General features: G+C 36.5%; 1 protein-coding gene across 4 annotated transcripts in view; it reads left to right on the top strand.

Annotated features, from left to right (window-relative positions):
* The window catches only part of CNOT6L (CCR4-NOT transcription complex subunit 6 like), a 118418-nt gene that overhangs the window by 95390 nt on the left and 9686 nt on the right, over window positions 1–13342 (top strand). For all 4 annotated transcript variants that reach the window (XM_019962987.2, XM_019962985.2, XM_019962986.2 and 1 more), the window contains 3 exons: window positions 3611–3762; window positions 6558–6785; window positions 8897–9099. In XM_019962987.2, the coding sequence (XP_019818546.1) occupies window positions 3611–3762; window positions 6558–6785; window positions 8897–9099 (583 nt within the window). The remainder of the gene's footprint in view (window positions 1–3610; window positions 3763–6557; window positions 6786–8896; window positions 9100–13342) is intronic.

Below are 13342 nucleotides of genomic sequence, written 5' to 3'. Positions count from 1 at the left end.
TGGTTCTCTGTCTTGTTCCATTGGTCTGTATTTCTGTTTTTGTGCCAGTACCATACTGTCTTGATGACTGTAGCTTTATAGTATGGTCTGAAGTCAGGAAGCTTGATTCCTCCAGCTCCATTCTGCTTTGGCTATTCAGGGTCTTTTTTTTTTTCCATATGAATTGTGAAATTTTTGTTTTAGTTCTGTGAAAAATGCCATTGGTAATTTGATAGGGATCACATTGAATCTGTAGATTGCCTTTGGTAGTATAGTCATTTTCACAATATTGATTCTTCCTACCCGGGAACATGGAATATCTCTGCATCTGTTTATGTCGTCTTTGATTTCTTTCATGAGTGTCTTACAGTTTTCCATATACAGGTCTTTTGTTTCCTTAAGTAGGTTTATTCCTAGATATTTCATTCTTTTTTGTTGCAGTGTTATATGGGATTGATTCCTTAATTTCTCTTTCTGATTTTTCATTGTTAGTATTTAGAAATGCAAGTGCTTTCTGTGTATTGACCTTATATCCTGTGACTTTGCTGAATTTACTGATTAGCTCTAGTAATTTTCTAATAGCTTCTTTTGGGTTTTCTATGTATAGTATCATGTCATCTGCAAACAGAGTTTTACTTCTTTTCTGATCTGTATTCCTTTTATTTCTTTTTATTCTCTAATTGCCATAGCTAGGACTTTCAAAACTGTGTTGAGTAATAGTAGTGAGAGTGGACACCCTTTTCTTGTTCCTGATCTTAGAGGGAATGAAGCATATGGTATTTTATAGGGAAATGTCCCTGTCTATATTAGAGTATTATTAATAGGTAAAACTCTGAGTAATATTCTAATTGTATAAAAAATGCACACACATGCTTGAGAGAAAAGTCTGGGGAAATATGTTGAGATGTTGATGGGGGTGTTGGGATACAAGTAACTTGACGTTTTCTTTATTTTTTTCTCATTTCCCAATCTTTGTATGTTACTTAATAAAATAATTTTTTTCACTTTTTTGTTCTTAAGCATCTATAAATACGGAACTGAAGAGACCTGGTTTAAGAACTAAAATACCAAAGAGTTGTGGAGATATATTATTATTTATTTAGCTTACAATTAATATGGCTTTCCCCACGGTACATTTTCAGTTTTTATTAACAAAAATTAGTCCAAAATGAAGGAGACAGTAGTTCATTTATCTCCAGTTCTAGGTACTGCACCTTTGAGTTTAAACTTGAGTTTTTCAAATGAACAACTGTTTTACACCATATATCATGCAAAGAATTGATTTCTTTTCTGGAGAAGACTTGGGAGTTATATTTAAAGTAGTGTCAAATGTAAATTCTGTGTTCCTTTAAAGAAATGGTCCAGATTTAGGTTTGATTTAGGTTTAGGTTACAGGTCTAGAAATGGTCTAGATTTAGGTTACAGGGAAACAAATTTTAGTAAAGACAGTTCTATAATTAGATAGTCTCACTCCACCACCCCTACCAAATAATATCCTGACTCTGGTAGAAGAAAAATATTACAGTATTAAGCTGTTAAACAGCAATTTCAGACTTTCCTGCAGGAGCCTAGATTCCTATAAATAAGCCTTAAGAACTCTGTAAATATTTACAAGATATTTCAAAAGTTAAATCCAAATAATTAAACTAAGTAATTTTAAAATAACACTCAAATTTCCAAATACCAAATTTTAACACTTTGGAAATCAATAACATGTTCCTGATACACTGCTTAGTTGACTTGTTGCAGACCTCTGAATTGAGTTTTTGCCTACTTGCTTGCTTTTTTCTGAGTTCAAAGCCAGTTATTTACCACTTGTATCTGTGTGTTTGTGTGAATCAGGGTTTTTATGAATACTGTGTAACCAAAACAGAATAGAGAAATAAGCTGGATACTGAGACCGATAGAAAACTATAATTATCATCTATACCCTCTGATTTCAAATTTTTATAAACATCAAAACAGATTCATCATTTTCAATGATTGATTTATTCAGATATAATACTGCTTTTATCTATTTTATATATGATAATCTTACCAAGAGTTGTTTAAGAAAGAAATTCTATTGCTTAAAGACATTTTTAAAAGTCCTGATATTGAGGATGATCCATTATATCTGTGGAACTCATTTTGTATCTGCCTGCTTCTCTTTATTTCTCTTGCCTTACCTTAAGCCACCATTATCAGTCATCCAAACAACCTGAGAAACTTTCTGATTCATCTCACAGTTCTCAAACTTCGGCTCCTGTAATTCATTGTCTACAGTGGAGCTGCAGTGATCTTAAAAAATATAAATCAAGTACTATCATATCCTTGCTTAGAATCTACTTCAGTCACTTCTCTTCCTCTTAATCTCCAACATCATTTCATACCCTTCCATTCTTTTATAACCCATAAACATACAAAGTTCTTTGCTAGCCCAGAACCTCTCACTTCTTCCTCTATCTGGAATGCACTTAATTCCATTCTTCACCTTGGTAATTTCTCATCATTCATATTCCAGTTTAAATATCACCTCTTTACAGGGTGGAAACTCCACTCCTTTAATCACTCTGGCTTGGGAGTAGGCACATGACCCAAACTTATATTCTTCTCAGCCCATCTGAGACATTGAGACTGGGAGTCGGGAGAGGAGTATTATTTCTTTCATCTAGCACAGTGTCCTGCAACACAGTACAGTCTTAGTATTTTTGAAGGACTGTGTGCAGGCTTCACTTTCAAAGCTAGGAGAAGATGGGGTAGGGCCCTTTTATAAAAGTAGAGATGTCTTTTTCTCCTCTTAAAACCTAGTGAAAGGCAGACAGTATATTTAGTAGGTTTTGGCTGTTTATAAATGCTTTACAAACTTAGTAAAACTTGACTAACAGAGGTTAAATGGCTTGACTAAAGTCATCCTGCTATTAAATGGCAGTGCTGGACTCAATTCTGTTAAATCCTACAGTTCCTACTTTGGCACTAAGGAAAGGAAATACTGTTAGTACAGATGCACAAGCTGTAATCCCAGGGAGAGCCATCCCTCATCTTGTAGAATCATTCCTTCTGTTTACTTATATTCACCCAATGCCAACTTTGTAGTAGAAGCCAGATGGAAAAATTGGCTTCACCTTAGCTGGGATAAGGGTGTGTCCCTGCATTTTCTTGACAGATTTCTTGATGTGGTGAGAATAAAACTGCCAACAGGGTAGGTAGATTTTTTTTCTCTTCTGTCTTATTAACTTGCTGACTCAGTTAAGCTTGTGTTTACCTTTGAATACCAGAAAATCCCAACTGCCACTTAAAGAAATAGGAGAAGAGTAATTTTCTCCCACAGGAAGTCCAAAAATGGCAATCCAGAACTAGTTCAGCTGCTTCTCCATTTGTAATGGCTGTCTTGCCTTCCTGTCTCTTACCACATGGGTAGAGATGGAAAAGGGTAAAGGAGTACACACATACACACATACACACCGTCTTTGCTAGGTGGCACTTCCAAGAAGGTTTCTACAGTAATCAGACTTTTTCCCTCTCATTGGCCAGAACTATATCACAAGACCCCTTGCAGCTAGAAGATGACTAAGGAGACAGTGAGTAGTGTCTATATCTTGTGCTCTTCTCATACCTGATACCATAATACTAATGCATTGTGACCTTTTAGATTTACATTGGTGCAGAAGCATACAGTGGAATTTAACCAAGTGGCAATGGCTAATTCAGATGGATCCGAAGCTATGCTGAACAGAGTGATGACAAAAGATAATATCGGTGTCGCTGTGGTATTAGAGGTCCATAAAGAACTATTTGGAGCAGGTGAGTGTGGTTTAAAATCATCCTACTAAAAATAAACACCATCTCAAGTGCAGCGTGTCATGCTGGTATTTATTGCATAGTTATTTTCTCATCTTTTGAGGAAAGTTAAAAGAGATGGGCAGGAAAATAGTCCTAATTTGTCATCTGTGTCTTGGGATATTACTTGCCAGGTACTCTGTAAAAAGGAAAGTCTTTAATATGCCATTAATTCTAAAAGGTTATTTGAAATAAGAATTGTTTTAAGCTGAATTTAGAAATTATGATGACTTTTTAGCCGTATTTTTAGCTTCTTGACTGTGAAATCTTTTGTCTTAAGGTTAAGTACTTGGCACGTTTTCTTTTAATTTCTTTGTTATATTTCAGTCATTGTCAGGGTAAGAGCGGGATCTTTTATCTACCTGGTACTTTACTTTTCCATTTTAGATATTTATAGCTTCCTTCAAAGTCAGAAACTCATTATGTACTTTGCATATCCAGACCTTTTTCCTCCCCTTCCTACTGCCTGCCTTTGAGCATTTCATTGCTAACCGTATTTCAGGTAAAACCAGGGAGAACGTGTCAAGACCCCATCAGGGCTTTTATTTAAAATGTTTTTCTTTACTTAATACCTGTAGAAGAAAAGATTTTTGCCTTAAGTATTGATTTGAATTATTCAGACCATGCATATTTGTCATACCTCCTTTTCTCACTATTCTTCAGTTTATCTGTCATCAAAGATGATCAGTCTTTGATATATGATTTAAAATTCCTTCTTCTTTTTTAGCCTCTTACTTGTACTTACTTTTATGTCCTTTCCAGTCTCATTCATCTCAAAAGCTTGGTACCTTTTTTCTGGTAATGTGAACATTGAATTTATTTTGGAGTTTTACTCTCCTTTTAATCTGTAGAAGAGTAATTGTAAAGTATACAGTTGACACTTTTATATTCTGAAATATCTCTTGTACTCTTAGAGGAGGAATTTAATATTATAGAAGGTGCTTATGGCCTCTTTAAAGGGGCAAGTTTTTAATATTTAATATAGTGAATATTTAATCTACAGCCACAAATGACACTATAAAACTTCTAGGAAAAGACGATAGAGAATTTGGGCTGCAGGGTTTTTGTCCTATGATCAAATTGCTTTAAAATGACTGTTTCTATCACATATGAAAGATAATTCGGTTACTTGTTTACTCAACATTAAAGATAATTATAGCTTGGTAAGATGGAAACTTAACTTTACCAAAATAATAGACTGAGAAAATCCAGTCTTTCTGCAGAGTTTATATTTTCAATAGAAAAATTTTTAAGAAATCTGTTATAGAAATTTCAATAGAAAAATTAATTTTGTATGTATCGAGTATTCCAACAGTACCAAAGTATATAGAGTAAAACATGAGCATCCCAGCTTGTTCATACCCTCTAGGAGTAACTCTTACTCATTATTTACACATTACTAGTGTATATGTGTGTACTTTTATTTAAATGGCATCATACCATGCATATCGGTTTCCCTGGTGGCTCCAGCTGGTAATGAATCTACCTGCCAATGCAGGAAACATAAGAGACATGGGTTCAATGTCTGGGTTGGAAAGATCCCCTGGAGAAGGAAATGGCAACTTGCTCCACTATTCTTGCCTGGAAAATTCCATGGACAGAGGAGCCTGGTGGGTGACAACTCATGGGGTTGCGAAGAGTCAGACACAACTGAGTGCGCATACACACACACACCATGCATATTGAGTTTTGTGCCTTAAAAATTTTATGGATATCTTTCTCTGTCAGTATATCTTAACTGAGTTGAATTTTCAGTTTTTCCCTCCAAACATGCTTATCGCCTCTTTCAAGGGGCAAATTTTTAATGTGCCATCCTCTCCCACCATGTTAATATTTATTTTGGCAGAATTATAAAACATTATTTTAGGGGAAAAAATAACCTCAGAAATTTTGTAGTTGAATACCTCATTGTCCAAATGAGCCTGAGTACCAAAACGGTTATTAGTAATAAAGGTTAGTAATTAGTAACAAAGCCACATCTGAAAGCCATGCCAGACTTTGAGAGCATACTTCCTAATTGTCATTTTTAAAATTACTTCTTCTGAGTGTATGGTATGAAGATTCTGGTAGCAGATTCATAGCAAATTCACTTCCTTACTTTATTTTGTATAGATTAATATCATGTTCTTGCGTTTAACTACTGACCTTGTCATTGATGTGCTCAGAAAATGCGAAGTGAATGAGTACTGGGCAGTGGAAGGATTTAAATTAAGGTTTAGGTGATTCAAATGACTAAAAACCTACTTCACTAGGTTATTGTGATATTTACATGACAGATATTTAAACTACTTTTTTTACACTAAACTCAGCAAATCAAGCAAATCAAACCAATATAATCAAATATTGGTTATATGATGGGATAGATCCTAACTTGGCTAGAGAGCAGGATTTGGCAAACTTTTTCTATAAAGGAGCAGGTAGTTAATTAATAGTTTAGGTTATGTGGGACACATACGGTGTCTATCACAGTCTTCTTTTGTAGAACCCTTTAAAAATGTAAAACCAGCTTCAGCTCACACAGGCTGTACAAACACAGGTGACGGGGCTGTGGGCTACAGATTGTCAACCCCCATATTGGGATTATCAGAATCTCAGCACTTTAGCTTCTAAGAACTACTTTATGAGTTAAAGGGGGGAAATAGAAATTAACGGAAAAGAGTAAAGAAGTGATTATGGGTTTGAGGGAAAACTCTTTAAGATACTGCTTTTTTATAATAAAGTATAATTTTAACCTTTGTTTCCCTAATGCTTAAATTTAGGTATGAAGCCTATTCATGCTGCAGACAAACAGCTGCTTATAGTGGCAAATGCCCACATGCATTGGGACCCAGAGTATTCTGATGTGAAGCTCATTCAGACCATGATGTTTGTCTCAGAGGTTAAAAACATTCTGGAGAAAGCCTCAAGTAGGCCTGGCAGCCCAACCGCAGATCCTAATTCCATCCCGCTGGTGCTATGTGCAGATCTTAACTCATTGCCAGATTCAGGTATTGATAACATGATTTACTCTTTGCGTTCAACTTTGCTTTTACTTGTAGTTGAAAGGTCAGCTGGCTCTTAACTTTTGAGCAGAGAATTTCTCTTCTAAATTCAAGGGTGTATCTGTAAGAATCCCAGGAATAGCACATGGGCTACTTGAGAAGAGTTTATTCAGCTAAGCTATTTCCAAAGGTTAAGGGACACAAAACAATTAATGACACAGTACTCTGCTCCTGGGAGAATTAGGGAAAGTGGTGGGAGCTGCTATCAGAACTTGGAAACAGTAGTTATGAGGAGAGGGCCATGTAATAGGAGCTGCGGATTTGAACTGGGATGCAGTCAGTCCCTGGCAAACCAACAAGAAGGGAGCCAGGGGAGTATATATCTTAGCCTCTCTCTGCTTCTGTCCTCTGATCTCTCACCACTGCTGTCCACTGACCAAATCCAACAGAGTGGGGAGGGGTTTGCAGTTGATGTAAGTCAAGGCTAGCCTCCTGTGTCAGAGAGTGCAGTGGAGAAGGGTGACCTGAGAGGCAACTAGAAAATGTTCAGCAGGTACAGCTATCTAGTTTAATAATGTTGGTAACCTTTAAGTGAGTTCATTAAAATCCTTTAATTCTGATATTAGGTGGCAGAAGAATGATCAGAATTACCTTAGGATTTCACATTACATCTTGAGCTCCTTTTAACCTCTTTATGTCCTAACAAATTATTTTAGATCTTTGTTAAAAAGAAAAAAATCAGTTCTGCACTTAGATATTAAAATTCAAATGTAAAACATTATTGTTGTTTTGCTGTTACCAAAGCATATTCTAAATTTTGTATATTTTCAGTAAGCTACTTTAAATTGTTTAAAACAACCACTGAATAATAAATGTAAAATAACCCAAACACTTACAACTGTAATATAAATAAAAGTCTCACATGTAGAAAATACCTTTGCTTTCTCTCCTTAGCAAATAAATGCCGAAATCATCCTTTGACAAAAGTTTGTTTTCAGCCCCTGGCCCCTTTGACACCTTACCCATGTCCTCCTCTTTGACTGCATTGCCCTCTAGCACAAGTTTCTCCCATCTCATTTGACTGTCATTTGGCATCACAGCAGAGTGAGTTGGCTCAAGCCAGACTCTCAAGGCTGGATCCTGGTTCTCCCTCTTAGGAGGTGTGCAATCTATGACTTAAGTTCCTCATTTTTAAATAAAGGGATAATCATTTTATCCACTTGATGGAGTTGTTTGTGAGGTTTAAATGTGTAGGGCTCTTAAAACAGTGTAAGAGCATGTAATAATTGCTAGATAAATGATAGCTCCTTTTCAGCTATTCACAGTACTGATGTTCTGCTCATCATTTTTTCTTTATGTATGTTACTGCCTTTCCCGACTCACAAATAGAGATGTGTGACAGCGTTAACTAATCATCATCGTCAGAAAAGTTGCGGTATTTTTTTCCCATGTTTACTTACTCAGTGGAAGTGGTATACTTTTTTTCAGTGCTTCTACTCTCTTTAGCTTTTTAGACACATCCAATATTTTTGACCAAGTGATCTGCCTCCAGCATATAATGTCTTATTTAGTGTGACTGAAAAGTCTCACTGTAGCCTGAAACAAAGATTGATGTTGCCTTCCTGAAGCTAGACATTGCAGTGTTGAAGATGCAGAATCTATTTTTGTTGTGAATGATTTAAGAAATTTTATAACGTAGTCCAGAAATTGTTAACTGACTGGATAGAATGGTGAAATACTAAAGAGAGGTTGCTTTGAAATAATATTCTACAAACATGTAGGGTCAAGACTTTCCTAGTGAATGCCACCCTAGACCCTGGGAATCATCTTCATCTTGAAGAGCCATTAAGAAAACTGAAGCTGTTCCAGGGTGATCCAGATATTTTGCTCTGAAATAGGCAAATAAATACCCTTCAGTTTGATTGGACCATATGAAATTGCTGATATTTGATTTCTTAACATTAACCTGAAGAAGGCAATTTCATAAGTAAAATGTTCAGTGTAATAAATCCACTCTGAACTTGGGTACGTGTACTTGGCAGCAGATTTTGTCTATGAAGTCTTCTGTAAGGTCTAAATGCTAAATGGTAGTGTTTCTTCTTTCTTTATTCTGCCAGGTGTTGTGGAATATTTAAGCAATGGAGGTGTAGCTGACAACCACAAAGACTTCAAGGAACTGAGGTACAATGAGTGTCTTATGAACTTCAGCTGCAATGGGAAGAACGGAAGCTCAGAAGGGAGAATCACACATGGCTTCCAACTGAAGAGCGCCTATGAAAATAACTTGATGCCTTACACCAATTACACCTTTGATTTCAAAGTGAGTGAAGCCTCTGGGCTGGCATAGAAATTATGTCAAATACAAACGTGTGACAAGAAAGAGCCAGAGATATGTTACTTACGTTTAATTGTATAATCTTTAGGAGTTTTTACATTCTCTAAATGTCTTGGCTAAGTGTGCACCTGAATATGTAAGGAGGTTTGTTAGGTTTTGTGGCTGTTATTGTGGAATTGAGAATCCTCTTTGAAAACTCATTTCTTCAAATTTCAAATAACCATGATAATAGAAGAAGTTTCCGAAATACTGTGTATGTGCCAGGTACTTTTCAAAAGCACTTTGTGTTTATTAATATAATAATAATAAACCATACCATCCCTGACTTTCAGTAGGAATCCAAATAGTAAGCAACTTGATAAAGCTAAACTCATCCTAAATGAACTGTAGAGTATTCCCTCAAAATTTTCTTGTTCTTTCCATTGATATTTATCTTAAAATTTTCCAGGTTTCTTTGTGAAGATGTGGTTAGAAAGGTTGTACTTAGGGTTTATTTTATATCCACGTTGTCATACTAATAAATTACCAGACAGTGGACCACCACTCTAGCTTAGTAAAAGAACAAGAAAGATTTTTTTGCAAAATAAGAAAAAAATTAAGAGGATCAGCTTTATAGGATCAGTTGTTCTTTTGAAACATTGATTGATAGTGGTTTTTCTGTAGTTAATCCCTTTCCATTTGCAAATTTTCTGATCATTCTGTCTGCTTGTAGCTCTTCTCTTGTACCTTTGTTTGACTTTCTGGCATTTCAGGAATCTATCCTAAAGTCTTATACTATCCTGAAAAATGCAGATGTTGGAAAATAGTTAGGAGTAAGAAGCCTAAAGGGAATTTAATAAAACACCAAAGGAAATTTATGAATTGGGCTCTGGCACATCTCCAGTAGCCTTTTTCCATTTTCAGTGCTTGTTAGCCTGTTTCCAGGAAACAGATAGTAGGAAGAAAACAGGAAATGTATGTCCTGATGTTATTCATCAGTTTTTGTAATCAAGAAATGGAAACAAATTGTTTATAGGTTGAATCTAATTTTAGTATTTTAACTGTTAGAGTACGTAATACTATGCAGAGATAATTGATTTTGTTCAGATCACTCATATGCAGTAATGTGCTAATAAATATTTAATAACCAGCTTTCTGAGGAAAAAACCCAAGTTTTTAGTGTTTGTAGATTTCTGTCGTACAGGTACTCTCACTCTCACTGTAGTACATTTCAAGCTCCCAACATCATACCATTGAACACTTGAGTTGGGATGAAGTGTCCACTTGAGTTGGGATGAAGTGTCCAGTGGACCCTGTCACTCCACTGCTCCTGTGTAAGCCTAAAGGAAAACCTCTGGACTTGATACACAGTTAAATATATAGGTTAAATCCTATACAGTGGTATATAATACATCTCTGCCTGCACAACCCAGAATACCTACAAAAAGCCTCCCTAAAGTAAATATTCAGTGGTTTTACAACTCTTAGTGTTGTTTTGGTATGTGTGTACTTAAAAAGACTTAAATCATTTCTCCCTTAACTAGGCTTTTATAAAGGTTACTTTTTCCTTGTCCATAAAGTAAAAACTAGGGAAATAAAATCTACAATATTAATCTAAGCCATCTTCCTCAATCATCTGAGTAGTTTTAAAATCTTTTCTTGATATTTCTTCAAAAGATCTAATGTGTTAGTATTGAATTAAAAAATCTTGTTGAACCATTTATACTGTTTACAGAAGTAGAGTTAAAGAATCAAAAGTGCATGGCTCAGAGAGTGATGTTTACATATATATGATAGGATGAGAAAGGACAGAACTATAAGTATGTGTGAGAGAGGCATGAATGGGAAGATAAATACGATCTCTGGCTGGTAGATAGACGGGAGAGTGGAATAGGGTGGAAAAGAAGAATGATCAGAGAAAAAACTAAAGGCATACCTGACTAGAGAGAATTAATTTTGGTGTAAGTAGCAAACAATAAACTTCAGTTTCATACAAAGAATTTTATGTAACTGGTGATGTACCACTTTTGAAGGCAGTTGGTAGAAAAGGATAGGTAGCATCACATGTAAAAATGTCATGTGCATAGTGTTAAATACAGATCCAAGTCTAGTATCCTGCCCTTGCATCAGTGGAGAACTGTTAAATTTTGTTCATTTTGACCTAGCATTTGTCTACTTTCTTGGTTCTTGAATAAATTAGAAATGTAGAAAAGTGGTACTTGGAACTGAGTCATTTAATCTGGAACTAATTTGGAGTCACTTGAAGCAGTTAGGAGAATTACTTGTAGACCAGGTATCTTAGTGAGTTTAGGTTGCCATGACAGAATACCATATACTGTGTGGCTTATAAAACAACAGAACTTTACTTCCTACAGGTCTGAAGGCTGGAAGTTTAAGATCAGGTGCCAACATGATCAAGTTCTAGTGAGGCTTGTCCTCTGGGTTGCAGGCAGCTGTTTTCTCATTGCATCCTCACTTGGAGAGAGAGCTCTCTGGGGCTCCTTTTTATAGAGCACTAATCCCTTCATGAGAATTTCATCTTTATGACCTACTCATCTGCCAAATGCTCCACTTCCTTATACTTAGGGATTAGAATTTTAACATGAATTTGGGGGAATACAAATGTTCAGTCCATGACACCCCATCAGTTGAATCAACTGCTGATTGAAACTGGCTGCTGCTTTTACCACCCACCCCTCCTTACATCAGTCTAAGGGTGTGTCTGAACCATTTAATGAAAAGAGGGAGGACTTTTTTCCTGTTATGTCAAATAGTAAATCTTTGTTACATTATGAAATTTATGGTGTATAATTTTCTCACATTCTTTACAAAACAAAGCTTAAAATATTGCTGGCTCATAAACTGTTTTTGCTTTTTACTTTTTTCTCATACACCATTCTAGATTTACCTATAGTCTTTAGTAATACAAAGACTATTTTCCTGCATTCAGTTTAGTTGCTCAGTCGTGTCCGACTCTTTGCAACCCCATGAATCGCAGCATGCCAGGCCTCCCTGTCCATCACCAACTCCCGGAGTTCACCCAGACCCACACCATTGAGTCAGTGATGCCATCCAGCCATCTCATCCTCTGTCATCCCCTTCTCCTCCTCCCCCCAAACCCTCCCAGTATCAGAGTCTTTTCCAGTGAGTCAACTCTTCGCATAAGGTGGCCAAAGTACTGGAGTTTCAGCTTTAGCATCATTCCTTCCAAAGAAATCCCAGGGCTGATCTCCTTCAGAATGGACTGGTTGGATCTCCTTGCAGTCCGAGGGACTCTCAAGAGTCTTCTCCAACACCACAGTTCAAAAGCATCAATTCTTCGGCACTCAGCCTTCTTCACAGTCCAACTCTCACATCCATACATGACCATTGGAAAAACCATAGCCTTGACTAGACGAACCTTTGTTGGCAAAGTAATGTCTTTGCTTTTCAATATGCTATCTAGGTTGGTCATAACTTTCCTTCCAAGGAGTAAGCGTCTTTTAATTTTCATGGCTGCAGTCACCATCTGCAGTGATTTTGGAGCCCAAAAAAATAAAGTCTGACACAGTTTCCACTGTTTCCCCATCTATTTCCCATAAAGTGATGGGACCGGATGCCATGATCTTCGTTTACTGAATGTTGAGCTTTAAGCCAACTTTTTCACTCTCCTCTTTGACTTTCATCAAGAGGCTTTTTAGTTCCTCTTCACTTTCTGCCATAAGAGTAGTATCATCTGCATATCTGAGGTTATTGATATTTCTCCCGGCAATCTTGATTCCAGCTTGTGCTTCTTCCAGTCCAGCGTTTCTCATGATGTACTCTGCATATAAGTTAAGTAAGCAGGGTGACAATATACAGCCTTGACGGACTCCTTTTCCTATTTGGAATCAGTCTGTTCCATGTCCAGTTCTAACTGTTGCTTCCTGACCTGCATACAAATTTCTCAAGAGGCAGATCAGGTGGTCTGGTATTCCCATCTCTTTCAGAATTGTCCAGTTTATTGTGATCCACACAGTCAAAGGCTTTGGCATAGTCAAGAAAGCAGAAATAGATGTTTTTCTGGAACTCTCTTGCTTTTTTGATGATCTAGCGGATGTTGGCAATTTGATCTCTGGTTCCTCTGCCTTTTCTAAAACCAGCTTGAACATCAGAAAGTTCACGGTTCACATATTGCTGAAGTCTGGCTTGGAGAATTTTGAGCATTACTTTACTAGCGTGTGAGATGAGTGCAATTGTACAGTAGTTTGAGCATTCTTTGGCATTGCCT

This window comes from Bos indicus, chromosome 6, assembly GCF_029378745.1.
Source record: "Bos indicus isolate NIAB-ARS_2022 breed Sahiwal x Tharparkar chromosome 6, NIAB-ARS_B.indTharparkar_mat_pri_1.0, whole genome shotgun sequence".
Taxonomy (NCBI): domain Eukaryota; kingdom Metazoa; phylum Chordata; class Mammalia; order Artiodactyla; family Bovidae; genus Bos; species Bos indicus.
The sequence above is the reverse complement of the archived record's forward strand: the minus strand, read 5'-3'. Positions and strand labels throughout refer to the sequence as shown.